We start from the raw sequence: 14,061 nt of genomic DNA on the forward strand, positions 1-14,061 counted from the left end.
GTGGAAAGAGTTGTAACCAGAAAGCACACCTGAAACAACACGAGAGGATACACACAGGGGTGAAGCCTTACCACTGCTCCCAATGTGGAAAGTGTTTCAACCAGTCTTGGGAGCTGAAACGACACGAGAGAATACACACAGGAGAGAAGCCTTACCACTGCCCCCAATGTGGAAAGTGTTTCAACCAGTCTTGGGAGCTGAAACAACACGAGAGAATACACACCGGAGAGAAGCCTTACCACTGCTCCCAGTGTGGAAAGCGTTTCAACCATTCAGGGCAGCTGAATCAGCATGAGAGAATACACACAGGAGAGAAGCCTTACCACTGCTCCCAATGTGGGAGGTGTTTCAACCAGTCGGGGGCGCTGAAACAACACGAGAGAATACACACAGGAGAGAAGCCTTACCACTGCTCCCAATGTGGAAAGAGTTTCAACCAGTCGGGGGTTCTGAAACAACACGAGAGAATACACACAGGAGAGAAGCCTTACCACTGTTCGCAATGTGGAAAGTGTTTCGACCGGTCGGGGAAGCTGAAACAACATGAGATAATACACACAGGAGAGAAGCCCTACCGCTGCTCCCAATGTGGAAAGTGTTTCAACCGGTCGGGGAATCTGAAACAACATGAGAGAATACACACACAAAAAAAAAGTTCAGACTGTGGGAAAACATATTACTCATAAGTCACTTAAACGTCATTAGAGAATCCACACAGGAGAGAGAAATTACTTCTCTTAGCGTGTATGTTGATATTTCACATCACATTGACTTAAAAATCATCAGAGAACAGTGCTCCCGTTGTCTTATATTGTTGACTGACAATGTGTTTACCTGTCTTTACCAGATGAAATTAAATGGTACAGGGTATACTCAAACATATATTTGTTTGTTTCTATTAGAAAACATGAATTGAATATGGAGTCTGTCAGTTTGAATATAAAGGAGATCAGGTTCCTTCTTTTAAATTGTCCTTTTTTTAAACTCTGTGTGTTTATCTGTGTGTGTCATTCCTCCAGCACTACAGATAATCAAGTGATATTTGGATGTGATGCATTAGTTCCATTGTTGACATTTGCATTGTTGGCCCACTGATGATTTAATGAAATGAAAATGTTCAGACTCTGTAATGGAAAATGTTAATTGTTTGTGTGTCCACATAACTGAGTATGTGACTAACCTTGTGAAACTGTATTATAAGCTCCTGTTCTTGGGAGTATCATCCTGTGTTGCAAACCAATTTGCACCTGTGTCCTTGTATGAATAAAGTCCCGCCCAGGAACAGGAAACTATAAAGATATGTGCTAATCACCCAATGCTTCAGGAATTCAGACTGTCTACACTGCGCTGTGTAACTCCGTTTGTTATTCTCTCTGAGCTCAGAAATAAAGAATCTTGGTTTGACTTGGACTCCAGCAGATCCTGATTTTATAAATCCACCACAACTCTCCCACAGATTGCTGTTTATCATTGTCTCAATGAAGAGTTCCTCTTTCGACTTTCCTGGGGGCATTTACAACGCTCCCACTGGTTGAATAAACATTGTTACCCGATTGATGAGATTATTATGGATGAGAGCAATTATTTTATTTGTCAAATGGCAACCAGAATAAGACCCTCAAAATGCATTGGAATTGAGCATCAAGCTCATCACATGTATTTTCACCACCCTGTGAAGTTCATAACTTATTTCATCTGTAGCCTAATAAACTACATGGTTTTCCAAGTTTTAGAGGGAGGACCACACAACATATCATCACGTGACTCCAAGTTAACTAAGACATGATGGTTATTATATAAATATTTGTACATAAAGGAGTTTCCACCTCCATTTCTCACTAAAACGTTTTTACTGACACAACCCACCATGTCAAACGAACTAACTGTCTGTCGCCATTTACAAAAATGTTCAGGCATAACCTGTTTCCGTCAGCCCAGTCATTACTTTTGAAATGGTTGGATCAATATCCACCTTCATGATATGGATGAAGCCTGATTTGGAATGTCTGAGTAGTTCTATATGATGTCATAATTCACCCCTCTGATAATCAAGTGATATTTGGAATGTATGAGTAGTTCTATCTGATGTCATAATTCACCCCTCTGATAATCAAGTGATATTTGGAATGTATGATAGTGATACATTTGTTACTTACAGGGCACCACTGCCCCTGACCAGCTGAATGCAGGTGGGCTCTCCTGTCAACATGGGGCTCCTGCTGCAGGTAGCCTAGCGATTAACAGTGTTGGGCCAGTAACTGAAAGATCCCTTGTTTGAATCCCAGAGAGGACTAGGTGGAAAATCTGTCAATGTGCCCTTGAGGGCTGCAACAGGAGCCTCATGTTGACAGGAGAGCCCACCTGCACTCAGCTGGCCAGGTGTCTTAACAGGAACAAGCTTGGCACACCTGTATTTTTTCCCATTCTTCTCTGCAGATCCTCTCAACCTCTGTCAGGTTGGATGGGGAGCGTCGCTGCACAGCTATTTTCAGGTCTCTCCAGAGATGTTCGATCGGGTTCAAGTCCAGGCTCTGGCTGGGCCACACAAGGACATTCAGAGACTTGTCCCGAAGCCACTTCTGCGTTGTCCTTTGTCTGTGTGCTTAGGGTTGTTGTCCTGTTGGAAGGTGAACCTTTGCCCCAGTCTGAGGTCCTGCGTGCTCTGGAGCAGGTTTTCATCAATTATCTCTCTGTACTTTATTTTTATTTTATTTATTTATTATTGAACCTTTATTTAACTTGGCAAGTCAGTTAAGAACAAATTCTTATTTACAACGGCGGCCAACCAAAAGGCCTCCTATGGTGGCTGGGATTCAAAACAAGGATACATCCCTAGCCAAGGTCCTTCTTCAGTGGCTTCTTCCTTGCTGAGCGGCCTTTCAGGTTATGTTGATATAGGACTCATTTTACAATGGATATAGATATTTTTGTACCTGTTTCCTCCAGCATCTTCACAAGGTCCTTTGCTGTTGTTCTGGGACTGGTTTGCACTTTTCGCACCAACGTATGTTGATCTCTAGGAGACAGAACAAGTCTCCTTCCTGAGCGGTATGACGGCTGTGTGGTCCCATGGTGTTTATACTTGCATATACTATAGTTTGTCAACAAGACATTTGTGGAGTGGTTTAAAACCGAGTTTTAATGACTCCAACCTAAGCGTATGTAAACATCCCTTGTATAGCCTCCACTCTGTACTGGTACCCCCTGTATATAGCCTCCACATTGACTCGGTACTGGTACCTCCTGTATATAGCCTCCACATTGACTCTGTACTGGTACCCCCTGTATATAGTCTCCACATTGACTCGGTACTGGTACCTCCTCTATATATATCCTCTGATTGAGAACCAATCTAGGCAACCATAGACTTACCTAGACACCTAACATGAACACAACCCCATAAATCTAATAAACCCCTAGACAAGACGAAACACATAAATCCCCCATGTCACACCCTGGCCTAACCAAAATAATAAAGAAAACAAAGATGACTAAAGACAGGGCGTGACAGTACCCCCCCCCCCCCCCCAAAGGTGCGGACTCCCGGCTGCACACCTAAACCCATAGGAGAGGGTCTGGGTGGGCGTCTGTCCACTGTGGCGGGACGTGGACGCCACTCTGCCATAGTCTTAGTCCGCTTTCCTAGCGTCATTTGAGTGGCGACCCTCGCCGCCGACCTTGGCCTAGTAACCCTAACAAAGGGCCCACCTGGACTGAGGGCTGCCTCATTACTGAGGAAGCTCAGGACCGAGGGGTAGCTCAGGTAATGTCTACACCTCAGGCCTGAGCTACCCCTCGGTACTGAGCTACTTTTTAAAACTTTTTATTTTGGGAATATTTTCTCAACCCTTATTTTTCTTATCTACGTTGTTGGTTAAGGGCTTGTCAGTAAGCAGTTCACGTTAAGATCTACACCTGTTGTATTCAGCGCATGTGACAAATAATATTTGATTGTAACTAAATATGCAGTTTCAATGTTACGGTCTTTGATACAATTATATTTCTGAAACTCAGGCTGTGTGTGTTTATCTGCGTCATTCCTTGATCATTCCTTGTGGTCCTGTAGCTCAGTTGGTGGAGTATAGTGCTTGTTAAACCAGGGTAGTGGGTTTGATTCCTGGGACCACCCATATGTAAAGTGTTTGCACACATGACTGCAAATCTCTTTAGATAAAAGTGTCTGCTACATTGCAGATGTATCCACTGATTATACCAAACATCTGGAACACCTTCCTAATATGGAGTTGGACCCTCCCCTTTTCCCCTCTAAACCGCCTCAATTCGTCGGGGCATGGACTCTACAAGGTGTCGAAAGCATTCCACAGGGATGCTGGCCCATGTTGACTCCAATGCTTCCCACAATTGTGTCAAGTTGGCTGGGTGTCCTTTGGGTGCAGTGGGGTCTCCTCAGAGGAGGAAGGGGAGAACCATCGTCCTCAGTTATTTTCAGAAAAATTAAAATGGTAAAATATTTAAAAGTGGTCCTTTTTAGATAAAACTATACTAAATATAATCACGTCACCAAATAATTTATTAAAACATACTATTTTGCATCCTCCTCTAGGTACATTGACTTCAATACAAAACCTTGGAGGCTCATGGTTCTCAAGCCCTTCCATAGACTTACACAGTAATTATGACAACTTCCGGAGGACGTCCTCCAACCTATCAGAGCTCTTGCAGCATGAACTGACATGATGTCCAACCAATGAAAGGATCAGATAATGTATCTAGTACTGAAAGCATAAGCTACAGCTAGCTAGCACTGCAGTGCATAACATGTGGTGAGTAGTTGACTAAAAGAGAGAAAAATACAATAGTTGAACAGTTTTGAACAAATTATTTTATTCCAAAATGAAGGAGAAGCGAGAGAGAGATATTTCGTCATTTATTTTCCACTTTCATTTTCACTTACTTAGCTAGCAAATGCAGCTATCTAGTTTAGCCTACTCAAACACTTGGCTCAAACAAAGGGATGCTATGTTAGCTAGCTGGCTATGACTATCCAACACAACACTAGAACTCTTCCAAGTCAAGGCTAGCCTTTGGTTTAACTAATTTATTGCCACTGGGACCCGCCAAGGTAAGTGCTAAACTGCTTACTGACTGTACACTGTGACGTTACTGCATGATTGTAGCAGGTTTACTAACAAATTAGTTCTATTAGCTCTGTTGACTATGATGTTATTTTAGCTAATATGGTGACAACAATGTAAGCTGTGTGTAGCAGTTATGAAATGGTTTGGCTTGGAAAGGTTTTTTCTCCTGGTGACATACAGCTGATGTGTTGTGCATTGAAGTACAGAAACAAAGGGAGAAGGTGATAAGAGGAGAGCACATAGATGCAAGAAGGAATACAACGTGTCTGTAATGAAAGTGAACTGTGTTTATGCATGATCAGGGGTGTATTCATTCCACCGATTCTGTTGACAAACGTTTAAATGGAACAAAACGGGGATAAACATACCTGAATTTGTCCAGTGATATCTCTATTTCAGCTAGATGCAGGCGAGAGTGTGCAAGGCAGTATTGAATGTGTCACTGTCTGTCTATGTGTCACTGTCTGTCATCGCAAAATGTTCTCTCGACCTGTGTGAACCTACATTCTAAACTTTCATTCATAGGCTAGGTTGCTACCTCATGATGGGTATAGGGACACTTAGAGTATCATGTAGTAGCCTAAACCTATTGCTGTTACATTGAACAGGGTGAGTGAAATATGAATGACAGTCGTCCAATATGCTGTAATAGAATTAAGGCCATGCTCATGAAAAAACAAATCGTCCTGCCTCATCTTAAACGGCACTAACCTCCACTGTTTGGGTGGTGGACCACTCTTGGTACACATGGGAAACTGTTGAGCTGAAAAACCCAGCAGCGTTGCAGTTCTTGACACAAACCGGTGCGCCTGGCACCCACTACCATACCCCGTGCAAAGTAACTTAAATATTTTGTCTTCCCCATTAACTCTCCAAATGGCACACATGCACAATCCATGTCTCATGTCTCAAGGCTTAAAAATCCTTGTTTAACCTGTCTCCCCCCTTCATCTACACGGATTGAAGTGGATTTAACTAGTGACATCAGTAAAGGATCATAGCTTTAGCCTGGATTCACCTAGTCTTTCTAAGTCATGGAAGGAGCAGCTGTTCTTAATGTTTTGTCTACCCAGTGTAAAGCACTACAGATAATCAAGTGCTATTTGCATGTGATGCATTTGTTCTGTTGTTTACAGGATGATTTGTATCTTATAGAGCGTGGCTTTAAGGGAAGAGTATGGTCACATCTAGACAAAAACGATTGTGAAAAATTAACAGAGTAAATGTGTATAAACACACTTCCTATTCATAGAAGTATTTATTCATCATCTACATATTCATATTACGCTTTTACGTCTGTATACAGGAAAGTAGTAGTTGTATGACGAAAGAGAAAATATATCAGCTTATTGTTAAATTATTATGACGTTCTTTCCAATACAAAAAGTGTAGTAACTATGGTTTCCGAACTGCGTTACCCACTCCAGCCAGCAGATGGAGACGAGCGTCTTTCAGGTGATGCTTCTTTCGTGACGTATAATGGACTGGACGGACGCTTCTTCAGGAACAACAAGGCGCCAACTCTTTCAACCTCGTCGGTAGCTTGCTAGCCAACATAAAACTGAAAGATTGACGTTTTAGACCATATTAATGTACATTAGCTAATCTCAGTGTTTTAAACAAGTTTCGGTTGACGTATCAACTGGTTCAATTTGCAAACGTGTTAAAGATTGATACTGAGCCTAGCACTAGGCTAGACGCTAATGCTAGCTAGCTAGATAACATCCCTGACCATGAGCTCACTAAACTACTCCTCCCTTGCTAATGAAGAGGTGGTCGGCTGTTTGGAGAAAGAATCTTTCAGAATGAAAAAGGAGGAAGAGGAGGCTGTTATAGTGAAAGAAGAGAAAGAACCGTTTAGAGAGGAAGATGATGCTATCTCAATAAAGGTGAAGGAGGAAGACGTTTTGGGGGTGAAAGAGGAAGAGACAGAATATGAGATCAACACCAGTGAGTACTGTCTTTAACAGGGACACAAACTATGCCGTTGTTGAACTAATGTGTGGTTTTCAAGTGGCATTCTACTGAAGTTCTACACTTGAATATGTTGTTCAGTACTGTAGGAATTGTTAAAGGGTCGATCTGCAATTGGTACATATTTTAGGGACTTTTCAATTAGATGTACTGAATTCTCCATGTGGTCTATATTGAAGTTCCCCTCATCTAATATAACAGGCTTTTAAAATTCTATATTGGTGCATATTTTCTACTTAAAATAACAAAGGGATGCAAAAGCCACCCATTTTGTGGAACGACCCTTTTACATTTGCATCACAAACACTATTTTAGGAAATCATGATGAAAGTGGCCATTTTAGACATATGCATGCCTCTTGTAACTCTATGATTGCAATAGATGGTCATAAGTTTACCATCTGTTTGATGTCCTCGTTCACACAGGAGAGAGACATGACTATGGTGGATCCTCTGGGGAGCCTCAACATCCTGATGCTGACGAGGAAGAGAAGAGTCTCTCCAGATCAGAACACCAGATGGTACAGCTCTGTCTGGCCTTGCTCTCTCTGGGTCTGGGATGGGTTTCTGTAAAACACTTCATGTCAACAGTGGCATCAGCAGGTCTAGCATACAGCTTGGTCTGGTCTAGCATACAGCTTGGTCTGGTCTAGCATACAGCTTGGTCTGGTCTAGCATACAGCTTGGTCTGGTCTAGCATACAGCTTGATCTCTCTGGGTCTGGGCTGGGTTTCTGTAAATCACTTCATGACAACAGTGACATCAGCATCCATAACGATGTGCGTCCGTGTCCCCTCTTTATGGTTACCAGGACAACGCTAGCCCTTCCACCCTCCCGGAGTCCCTGTATCGTGCCTCTCCTGGTAGCACCTTACTGCTGGGTATGAAGAGGTTGTCTGTGCTGCTGGTGGACTGCAGGAAAACAATGGGGCTGAGTGGAACTGTGAGAGGAGGAGCAGAGAAGAAAGGAGCAGATTTGACACATCAAAGTAAGTGCTGTAGTTTAGTTTGAACAAATACAACAGATCTGTTACCAGGAAGATAGACTGGTATCTGCTACCAGGATAACCAGCAGAGTTCTGTTAGTTGACAGGTATATGGATGTTATGAATATCATAACACTGAGAAAGGATTCTGCCAATGAAAAGAGAGAAACCAAGTGACCATATAAAACCTTGATGAAAGTTAGCTTCGGAGAGAAACCAATTGACCATATAAAACCTTGATGAAAGTTAGCTTCGGAGAGAAACCAATAGACCATATAAAACCTTGATGAAAGTTAGCTTCGGAGAGAAGGTTTCAATGATCAAGGTGCTTGTTTTACAAAAACTTTTCCTTAAAACATTATGGATGTTACATTGCCTGTCCCAGTCAACCCCCCTATCTTTACAAGACTGTTGAACAGGCAAACTAAACTCAAGACTTTGGTCATTATTTAACTAGTACTGAAGAAAAACTGTGATCAGGCTGCCCACTCAAGCAAAAGCTTCAAACTGTAACCAGTGCCGGCAACCTTGTTCAGGTTATCAATCAACCTACCAGGGTAGTTACAAACAGTAGAGGAATGAAATCATCAACATGGTTTGATCATATCTTTACTAATGCTGCAGAAATGGGGTTTAAAGCAGCTATGAAAGTTATATACAGTATATCACAAAAGTGAGTACACCCCTCACATTTTTGTAAATATTTAGGTATATCTTTTCATGTGACAACACTGAAGAAATGACACTTTTCTACAATGTAAAGTAGTGAGTGTACAGCTTGTATAACAGTGTACATTTGCTGTCCCCTCAAAATAACTCCACACACAGCCATTAATGTCTAAACCACTGGCAACAAAAGTGAGTACACCCCTAAGTGAAAATGTCCAAAATGGGCCCAATTAGCCATTTTCCCTCCCCGGTGTCATGTGACTCGTTAGTGTTACAAGGGCTCAGGTGTGACTGGGGAGCAGGTGTGTTAAATTTGGTGTCATCGCTCTCACACTCCCTCATACTGACTGGTCACTGGAAGTTCAACATGGCACCTCATGGCAGAGGTCTCTCTGAGGATCTGAGATAAATAATTGTTGCTCTACATAAAGATGGCCTGGGCTATAAGAAGATTGCCAAGACCCTGAAACTGAGCAGCAGCACGGTGGCCAAGACCATACAGCGGTTTAACTGGACAGGTTCCACTCAGAACAGGCCTCGCCATGGTCGACCAAAGAAGTTGAGTTTACGTGCTCAGCGTCATATCCAGAGGTTGTGTTTGGGAAATAGACATATGAGTGCTGCCAGCATTGCTGCAGAGGTTGAAGGGGTGAGCAGTCAGCCTGTCAGTGCTCCGACCATACGCCGTACACTGCATCAAATTGGTCTGCATGGCTGTCGTGCCAGAAGGAAGCCTCTTCTAAAGATGATGCACAAGAAAGCCTGCAAACAGTTTGCTGAAGACAAGCAGACTAAGGACATGGATTACTGAACCATGTCCTCTGGTCTGATGAGACCAAGAAACTTATTTGGTTCAGATGGTGTCAAGCGTGTGTGGCGGCAACCAGGTGAGGAGTACAAAGACAAGTGTGTCTTGCCTACAGTCAAGCATGGTGGTGGGAGTGTCATGGTCTGGGGCTGCATGAGTGCTGCCGGTACTGGGGAGCTACAGTTCATTGAGGGAAGCATGAATGCCAACATGTACTGTGACATACTGAAACAGAGCATGATCCCCTCCCTTCGGAGGGGCCGCAGGGCAGTATTCCAACATGATAACGACCCCAAACAAACCTCCAAGACGACCACTGCCTTGCTAAAGAAGCTGAGGGTAAAGGTGATGGACTGGCCAAACATGTCTCTAGACCTAAACCCTATTGAGCATCTGTGGGGCATCCTCAAATGGAAGGTGGAGGAGTCTCTAACATCCACCAGCTCCGTGATGTCGTCATGGAGGAGTGGAAGAGGACTCCAGTGGCAACCTGTGAAGCTCTGGTGAACTCCATGCCCAAGAGGGTTAAGGCAGTGCTGGAAAATGATGGTGGGTGGCCACACAAAATATTGACACTTTGGGCCCAATTTGGACATTCTCACTTTTGTTGCCAGCAGTTTAGACATTAATGGCTGTGTGTGGAGTTATTTTGAGGGGACAGCACATTTACACTGTTAAACAAGCTGTACACTCACTAATTTACATTGTTGCAAAGTGTCATTTCTTCAGTGTTGTCACATGAAAAGATATACTCAAATATTTACAAAAATGTGAGGGGTGTACTCACTTTTGTGATATACTGTATTTAGAACCACCTGCTTGATAGGAATCCAGCAACGTCTGTGTCTTGAGTGTCATAGAATTGTCTGTTTTTTGTGTTCTGACTTGTAAAACAGGATGAATAAAATAAGTAATGTAAACATAGCAGTAATTACCAGGAAGCTCTACATTTGTTTTAAAATCACACTAAGATTGTTAAAACTGGCCTCAGGTTATTGAGAGATCTGATTAGGATTTACTCCCGTAGTAAGGTTGTTTTATCATGTGGTTTCATTCGGGTCCCTATTTTTTTAAACACTTGTCTTTGGCAGGAGAAAGACCAGACTCAGAGGAACCAGAGCCAGGGACGTCCAAACCAGCAAGACGACACCAGTGCTCCCACTGTGGAAAGGGTTGTAACCGGTTATGGGACGTGAAACAACATGAGAAAATACACACAGGGGAGAAGACTTACCACTGCTCCCAGTGTGGAAAGAGTTTTAACCAGAAAGCACACCTGAAAGTTCATGAGAGAATACACACAGGGGAGAAGCCTTACCACTGCTCCCAATGTGGAAAGTGTTTCAACCGGCCAGGGCATCTGAAACTGCACGAGAGAATACACACAGGGGAGAAGCCTTATCACTGCTCCCGGTGTGGAAATAGTTTTAACGATTTAGGGAAACTGAAACGACATGAGAGAATACACACAGGGAAGAAGCCTTATCACTGCTCCCAGTGTGGAAAGAGTTTTATCGGTTTAGGGAAACTGAAACGACATGAGAGAATACACACAGGGGAGAAGCCTTACCACTGCTCCCAGTGTGGAAAGGGTTTTAATGAGAAATCAAACATGAAAGTTCACGAGAGAATACACACAGGGGAGAAGCCTTACCACTGCTCCCAGTGTGGGAAGAGTTTTAACAATTTAGGGACCCTGAAACAACATGAGAGAATACACACAGGGGAGAAGCCTTGCCACTGCTCCCAGTGTGGAAAGAGTTTTAACAATTTAGGGAACCTAAAACAACATGAGAGAATACACACAGGGGAGAGGCCTTACCACTGCTCCCAGTGTGGAAAGTGTTTCATCCGGTCAAAGGAGCTGAAAAGACATGAGAGAATACACACAGGGGAGAAGCCTTATCACTGCTCCCAGTGTGGAAAGAGTTTTAACAATTTAGGGAACCTGAAACATCATGAGAAAATACACACAGGTGAGAAGCCTTACCACTGCTCCCAGTGTGGAAAGTGTTTCAACCGGTCAGGGGGGCTGAAACGACACGAGAGAATACACACAGGGGAGAAGCCTTTCCACTCCTCCCAGGGTGCAAAGCTTTTGCCCATTTAGGAAGCCTGAGAGAACACATGAGACTGCACACAGAGGAGAATGCTTACAAAAGGCCAGACTGTGAGAAAACATATTACTCATAACAGTCACTTAAACGTCTTTAGAGAATCCACACAGGAGAGAGAAATGACTTCTCTTAGCGTGTATATTGATATTTCACATCACATTGACTTAAAATTCATCAGAGAACACACACAGTGCTCCCGTTGTCTTATATTGTACACTGACAATGTGTTTACCTGTTTTTACCATATTAAATTGTTTCTTCCAATTATTGATAAACATGTACCTGTTAAGAAACTGACTGTTAGAACTGTTAAGGCTCCATGGATTGATGAGGAATTTAAAAACTGTATGGTCATTGGTAAAAATAGAAAAGAGTTGAGGTCCTGGAAAGAGTTTTAACCAGAAAGGACACCTGAACCAACAGGGGAAAATACACACAGGGGAGAAGCCTTAACACTGCTTAACACTGCGATTTGGTTGGGTTGTGTATCGGAGGACGCATGACTTTGACCTTCGTCTTTCCCGAGCCCGTACGGGAGTTGTAGCGATGAGACAAGATTGTAGCTACTAACAATTAGATACCACGATATTGGGGAGAAAAAGGGAGGTAAAATTAAACATTTTAAAAATTAAAACACATGAGACTGCACACAGGGGAGAAGCTTTACCACTGCTCCCAGTGTGCAAAGCGTTTGCCCATTTATGAAGCCTGAAAGAATACATGAGAAGGCTTACAAAATACTCAGACTGTGGGAAAACATATTACTCATCACAGTCACTTCAATGTCATAAGAGAATCCACACAAAAGAGAAGAATTACTTGTAATATTGATATTTCACATCACATTGACTTAAAATGAATCAGAGAACATACACAGTGCTCCTGTTGTCTTATATTGTTGACTAAGAATGTGTTTACTTGTTTTTACCAGATGAAAGTGAATTGTACAAAGTATACTTAAACATATAGTTGTTTGTTTCTATTAGAAAACATGAAGTGAATATGGAGTCTGTCAGTTTGAATACAGAGTAGATCAGATTCCATGTGTTTAAATGGTCCTTTTTTAAACTCTGTGTGTTTATCTGGGTGTGTCATTCCTCCAGCACTACAGATAATACAGTGATATCTGGATGTGATGCATTAGTTCCATTGTTGACATTTGCATTGTTGGCCCACTGATGATTTAATGACATGAAAATGTTCAGACTCTGTAATGGAAAATGTTAATTGTTTGTGTGTCCACATAACTGAGTATGTGACTAACCTTGTGAAACTGTCCTATTATAATCTCCTGTTCTTGGGACTATCATTCTGTGTTGCAAACCAATTTACACCTGTGTCCTTGTATGAATAAAGTCCCGCCCAGGAATAGGAAACTATAAAGATATGTGCTCATCACCCAATGCTTCAGGAATTCAGACTGTCTACACTGCGCTGTGTAACTCTGTTATTCTCTCTGAGCTCAGAAATAAAGAATCTTGGTTTGACTTGGACTCCAGCAGATCCTTATTTTATAATATCCACCACAACTCTCCCACAGATTGCTGTTTATCATTGTCTCAATGAAGAGTTCCTCGTTCGACTTTCCTGGGGGCATTTACAACGCTCCCACTGGTTGAATAAACATTGTTACCCGATTGATGAGATTATTATGGGTGAGAGCAATTATTTTATTTGTCAAATGGCAACCAAGCATCGGTCATCATGTCACCAGAATAAGACCCTCAAAGTGTATTGGAATGGAGCATCAAGCTCATCACATGTAGTTTCACCACCCTGTGAAGTTCATAACTTATTTCATCTGTAGCCTAATAAACTACATGGGTTTCCGAATCGTAGTGGGGGAACCACACAAGATATCATCACGTGACTCCAAGTTAACTAAGATGTGATGGTTGTTATATAAATATTTGCGCATCAAAGAGTTTCCACTGCCATTTCTCGCTTAAACATTTTTACTGACACAAAAAGACAAACAAATTGTCAAACGAAGTAACAAAATGTCACCAATTATTAAATTTTTCAGGCATATCCTGTTTCCATCAGCCCGGTCATTACTTATGAAATGGTTGGCTCAATATCCACCTTCATGATGTGGATGAAGCCTGATTTGGAATGTCGGAGTAGTTCTATATGATGTCATAATTCACCCCTCTGATAATCAAGTGATATTTGGAATGTCTGAGTAGTTCTATCTGATGTCATAATACACCCCTCTGATAGTGATACATTTGCTCCATTGTTTCCATGTCAGTTGGTTTCCCACTCTGATGATTTATATCTGACAGAGGGGCTTTAAATGAATAGTACGATGACATCTTAGTGGGGCTTGAAATAAATAGGATTATTAATCATAAACTCCTATAGCAACAATACACTGCAGCTTTGACATCAACATGAGAATGGTCT

The 14,061-nt window shown here is 42.2% G+C and overlaps 1 protein-coding gene across 1 annotated transcript; it reads left to right on the forward strand.

Annotated features, from left to right (window-relative positions):
• Window positions 1–6,591: 6,591 nt before the first annotated feature.
• On the forward strand, window positions 6,592–13,139 carry LOC139370103 (zinc finger protein 436-like). The gene is made up of 4 exons (XM_071109421.1): window positions 6,592–7,049; window positions 7,499–7,593; window positions 7,884–8,061; window positions 10,627–13,139. Exons 1-4 carry the CDS (start codon window positions 6,833–6,835, stop codon window positions 11,643–11,645), a joined length of 1,509 nt encoding a protein of 502 aa, XP_070965522.1. The 5' UTR covers window positions 6,592–6,832; the 3' UTR covers window positions 11,646–13,139.
• The last annotated feature ends 922 nt before the right edge of the window (window positions 13,140–14,061 follow it).

The sequence above is a fragment of the Oncorhynchus clarkii genome, chromosome 17 (assembly GCF_045791955.1).
Source record: "Oncorhynchus clarkii lewisi isolate Uvic-CL-2024 chromosome 17, UVic_Ocla_1.0, whole genome shotgun sequence".
Classification (NCBI taxonomy): domain Eukaryota; kingdom Metazoa; phylum Chordata; class Actinopteri; order Salmoniformes; family Salmonidae; genus Oncorhynchus; species Oncorhynchus clarkii.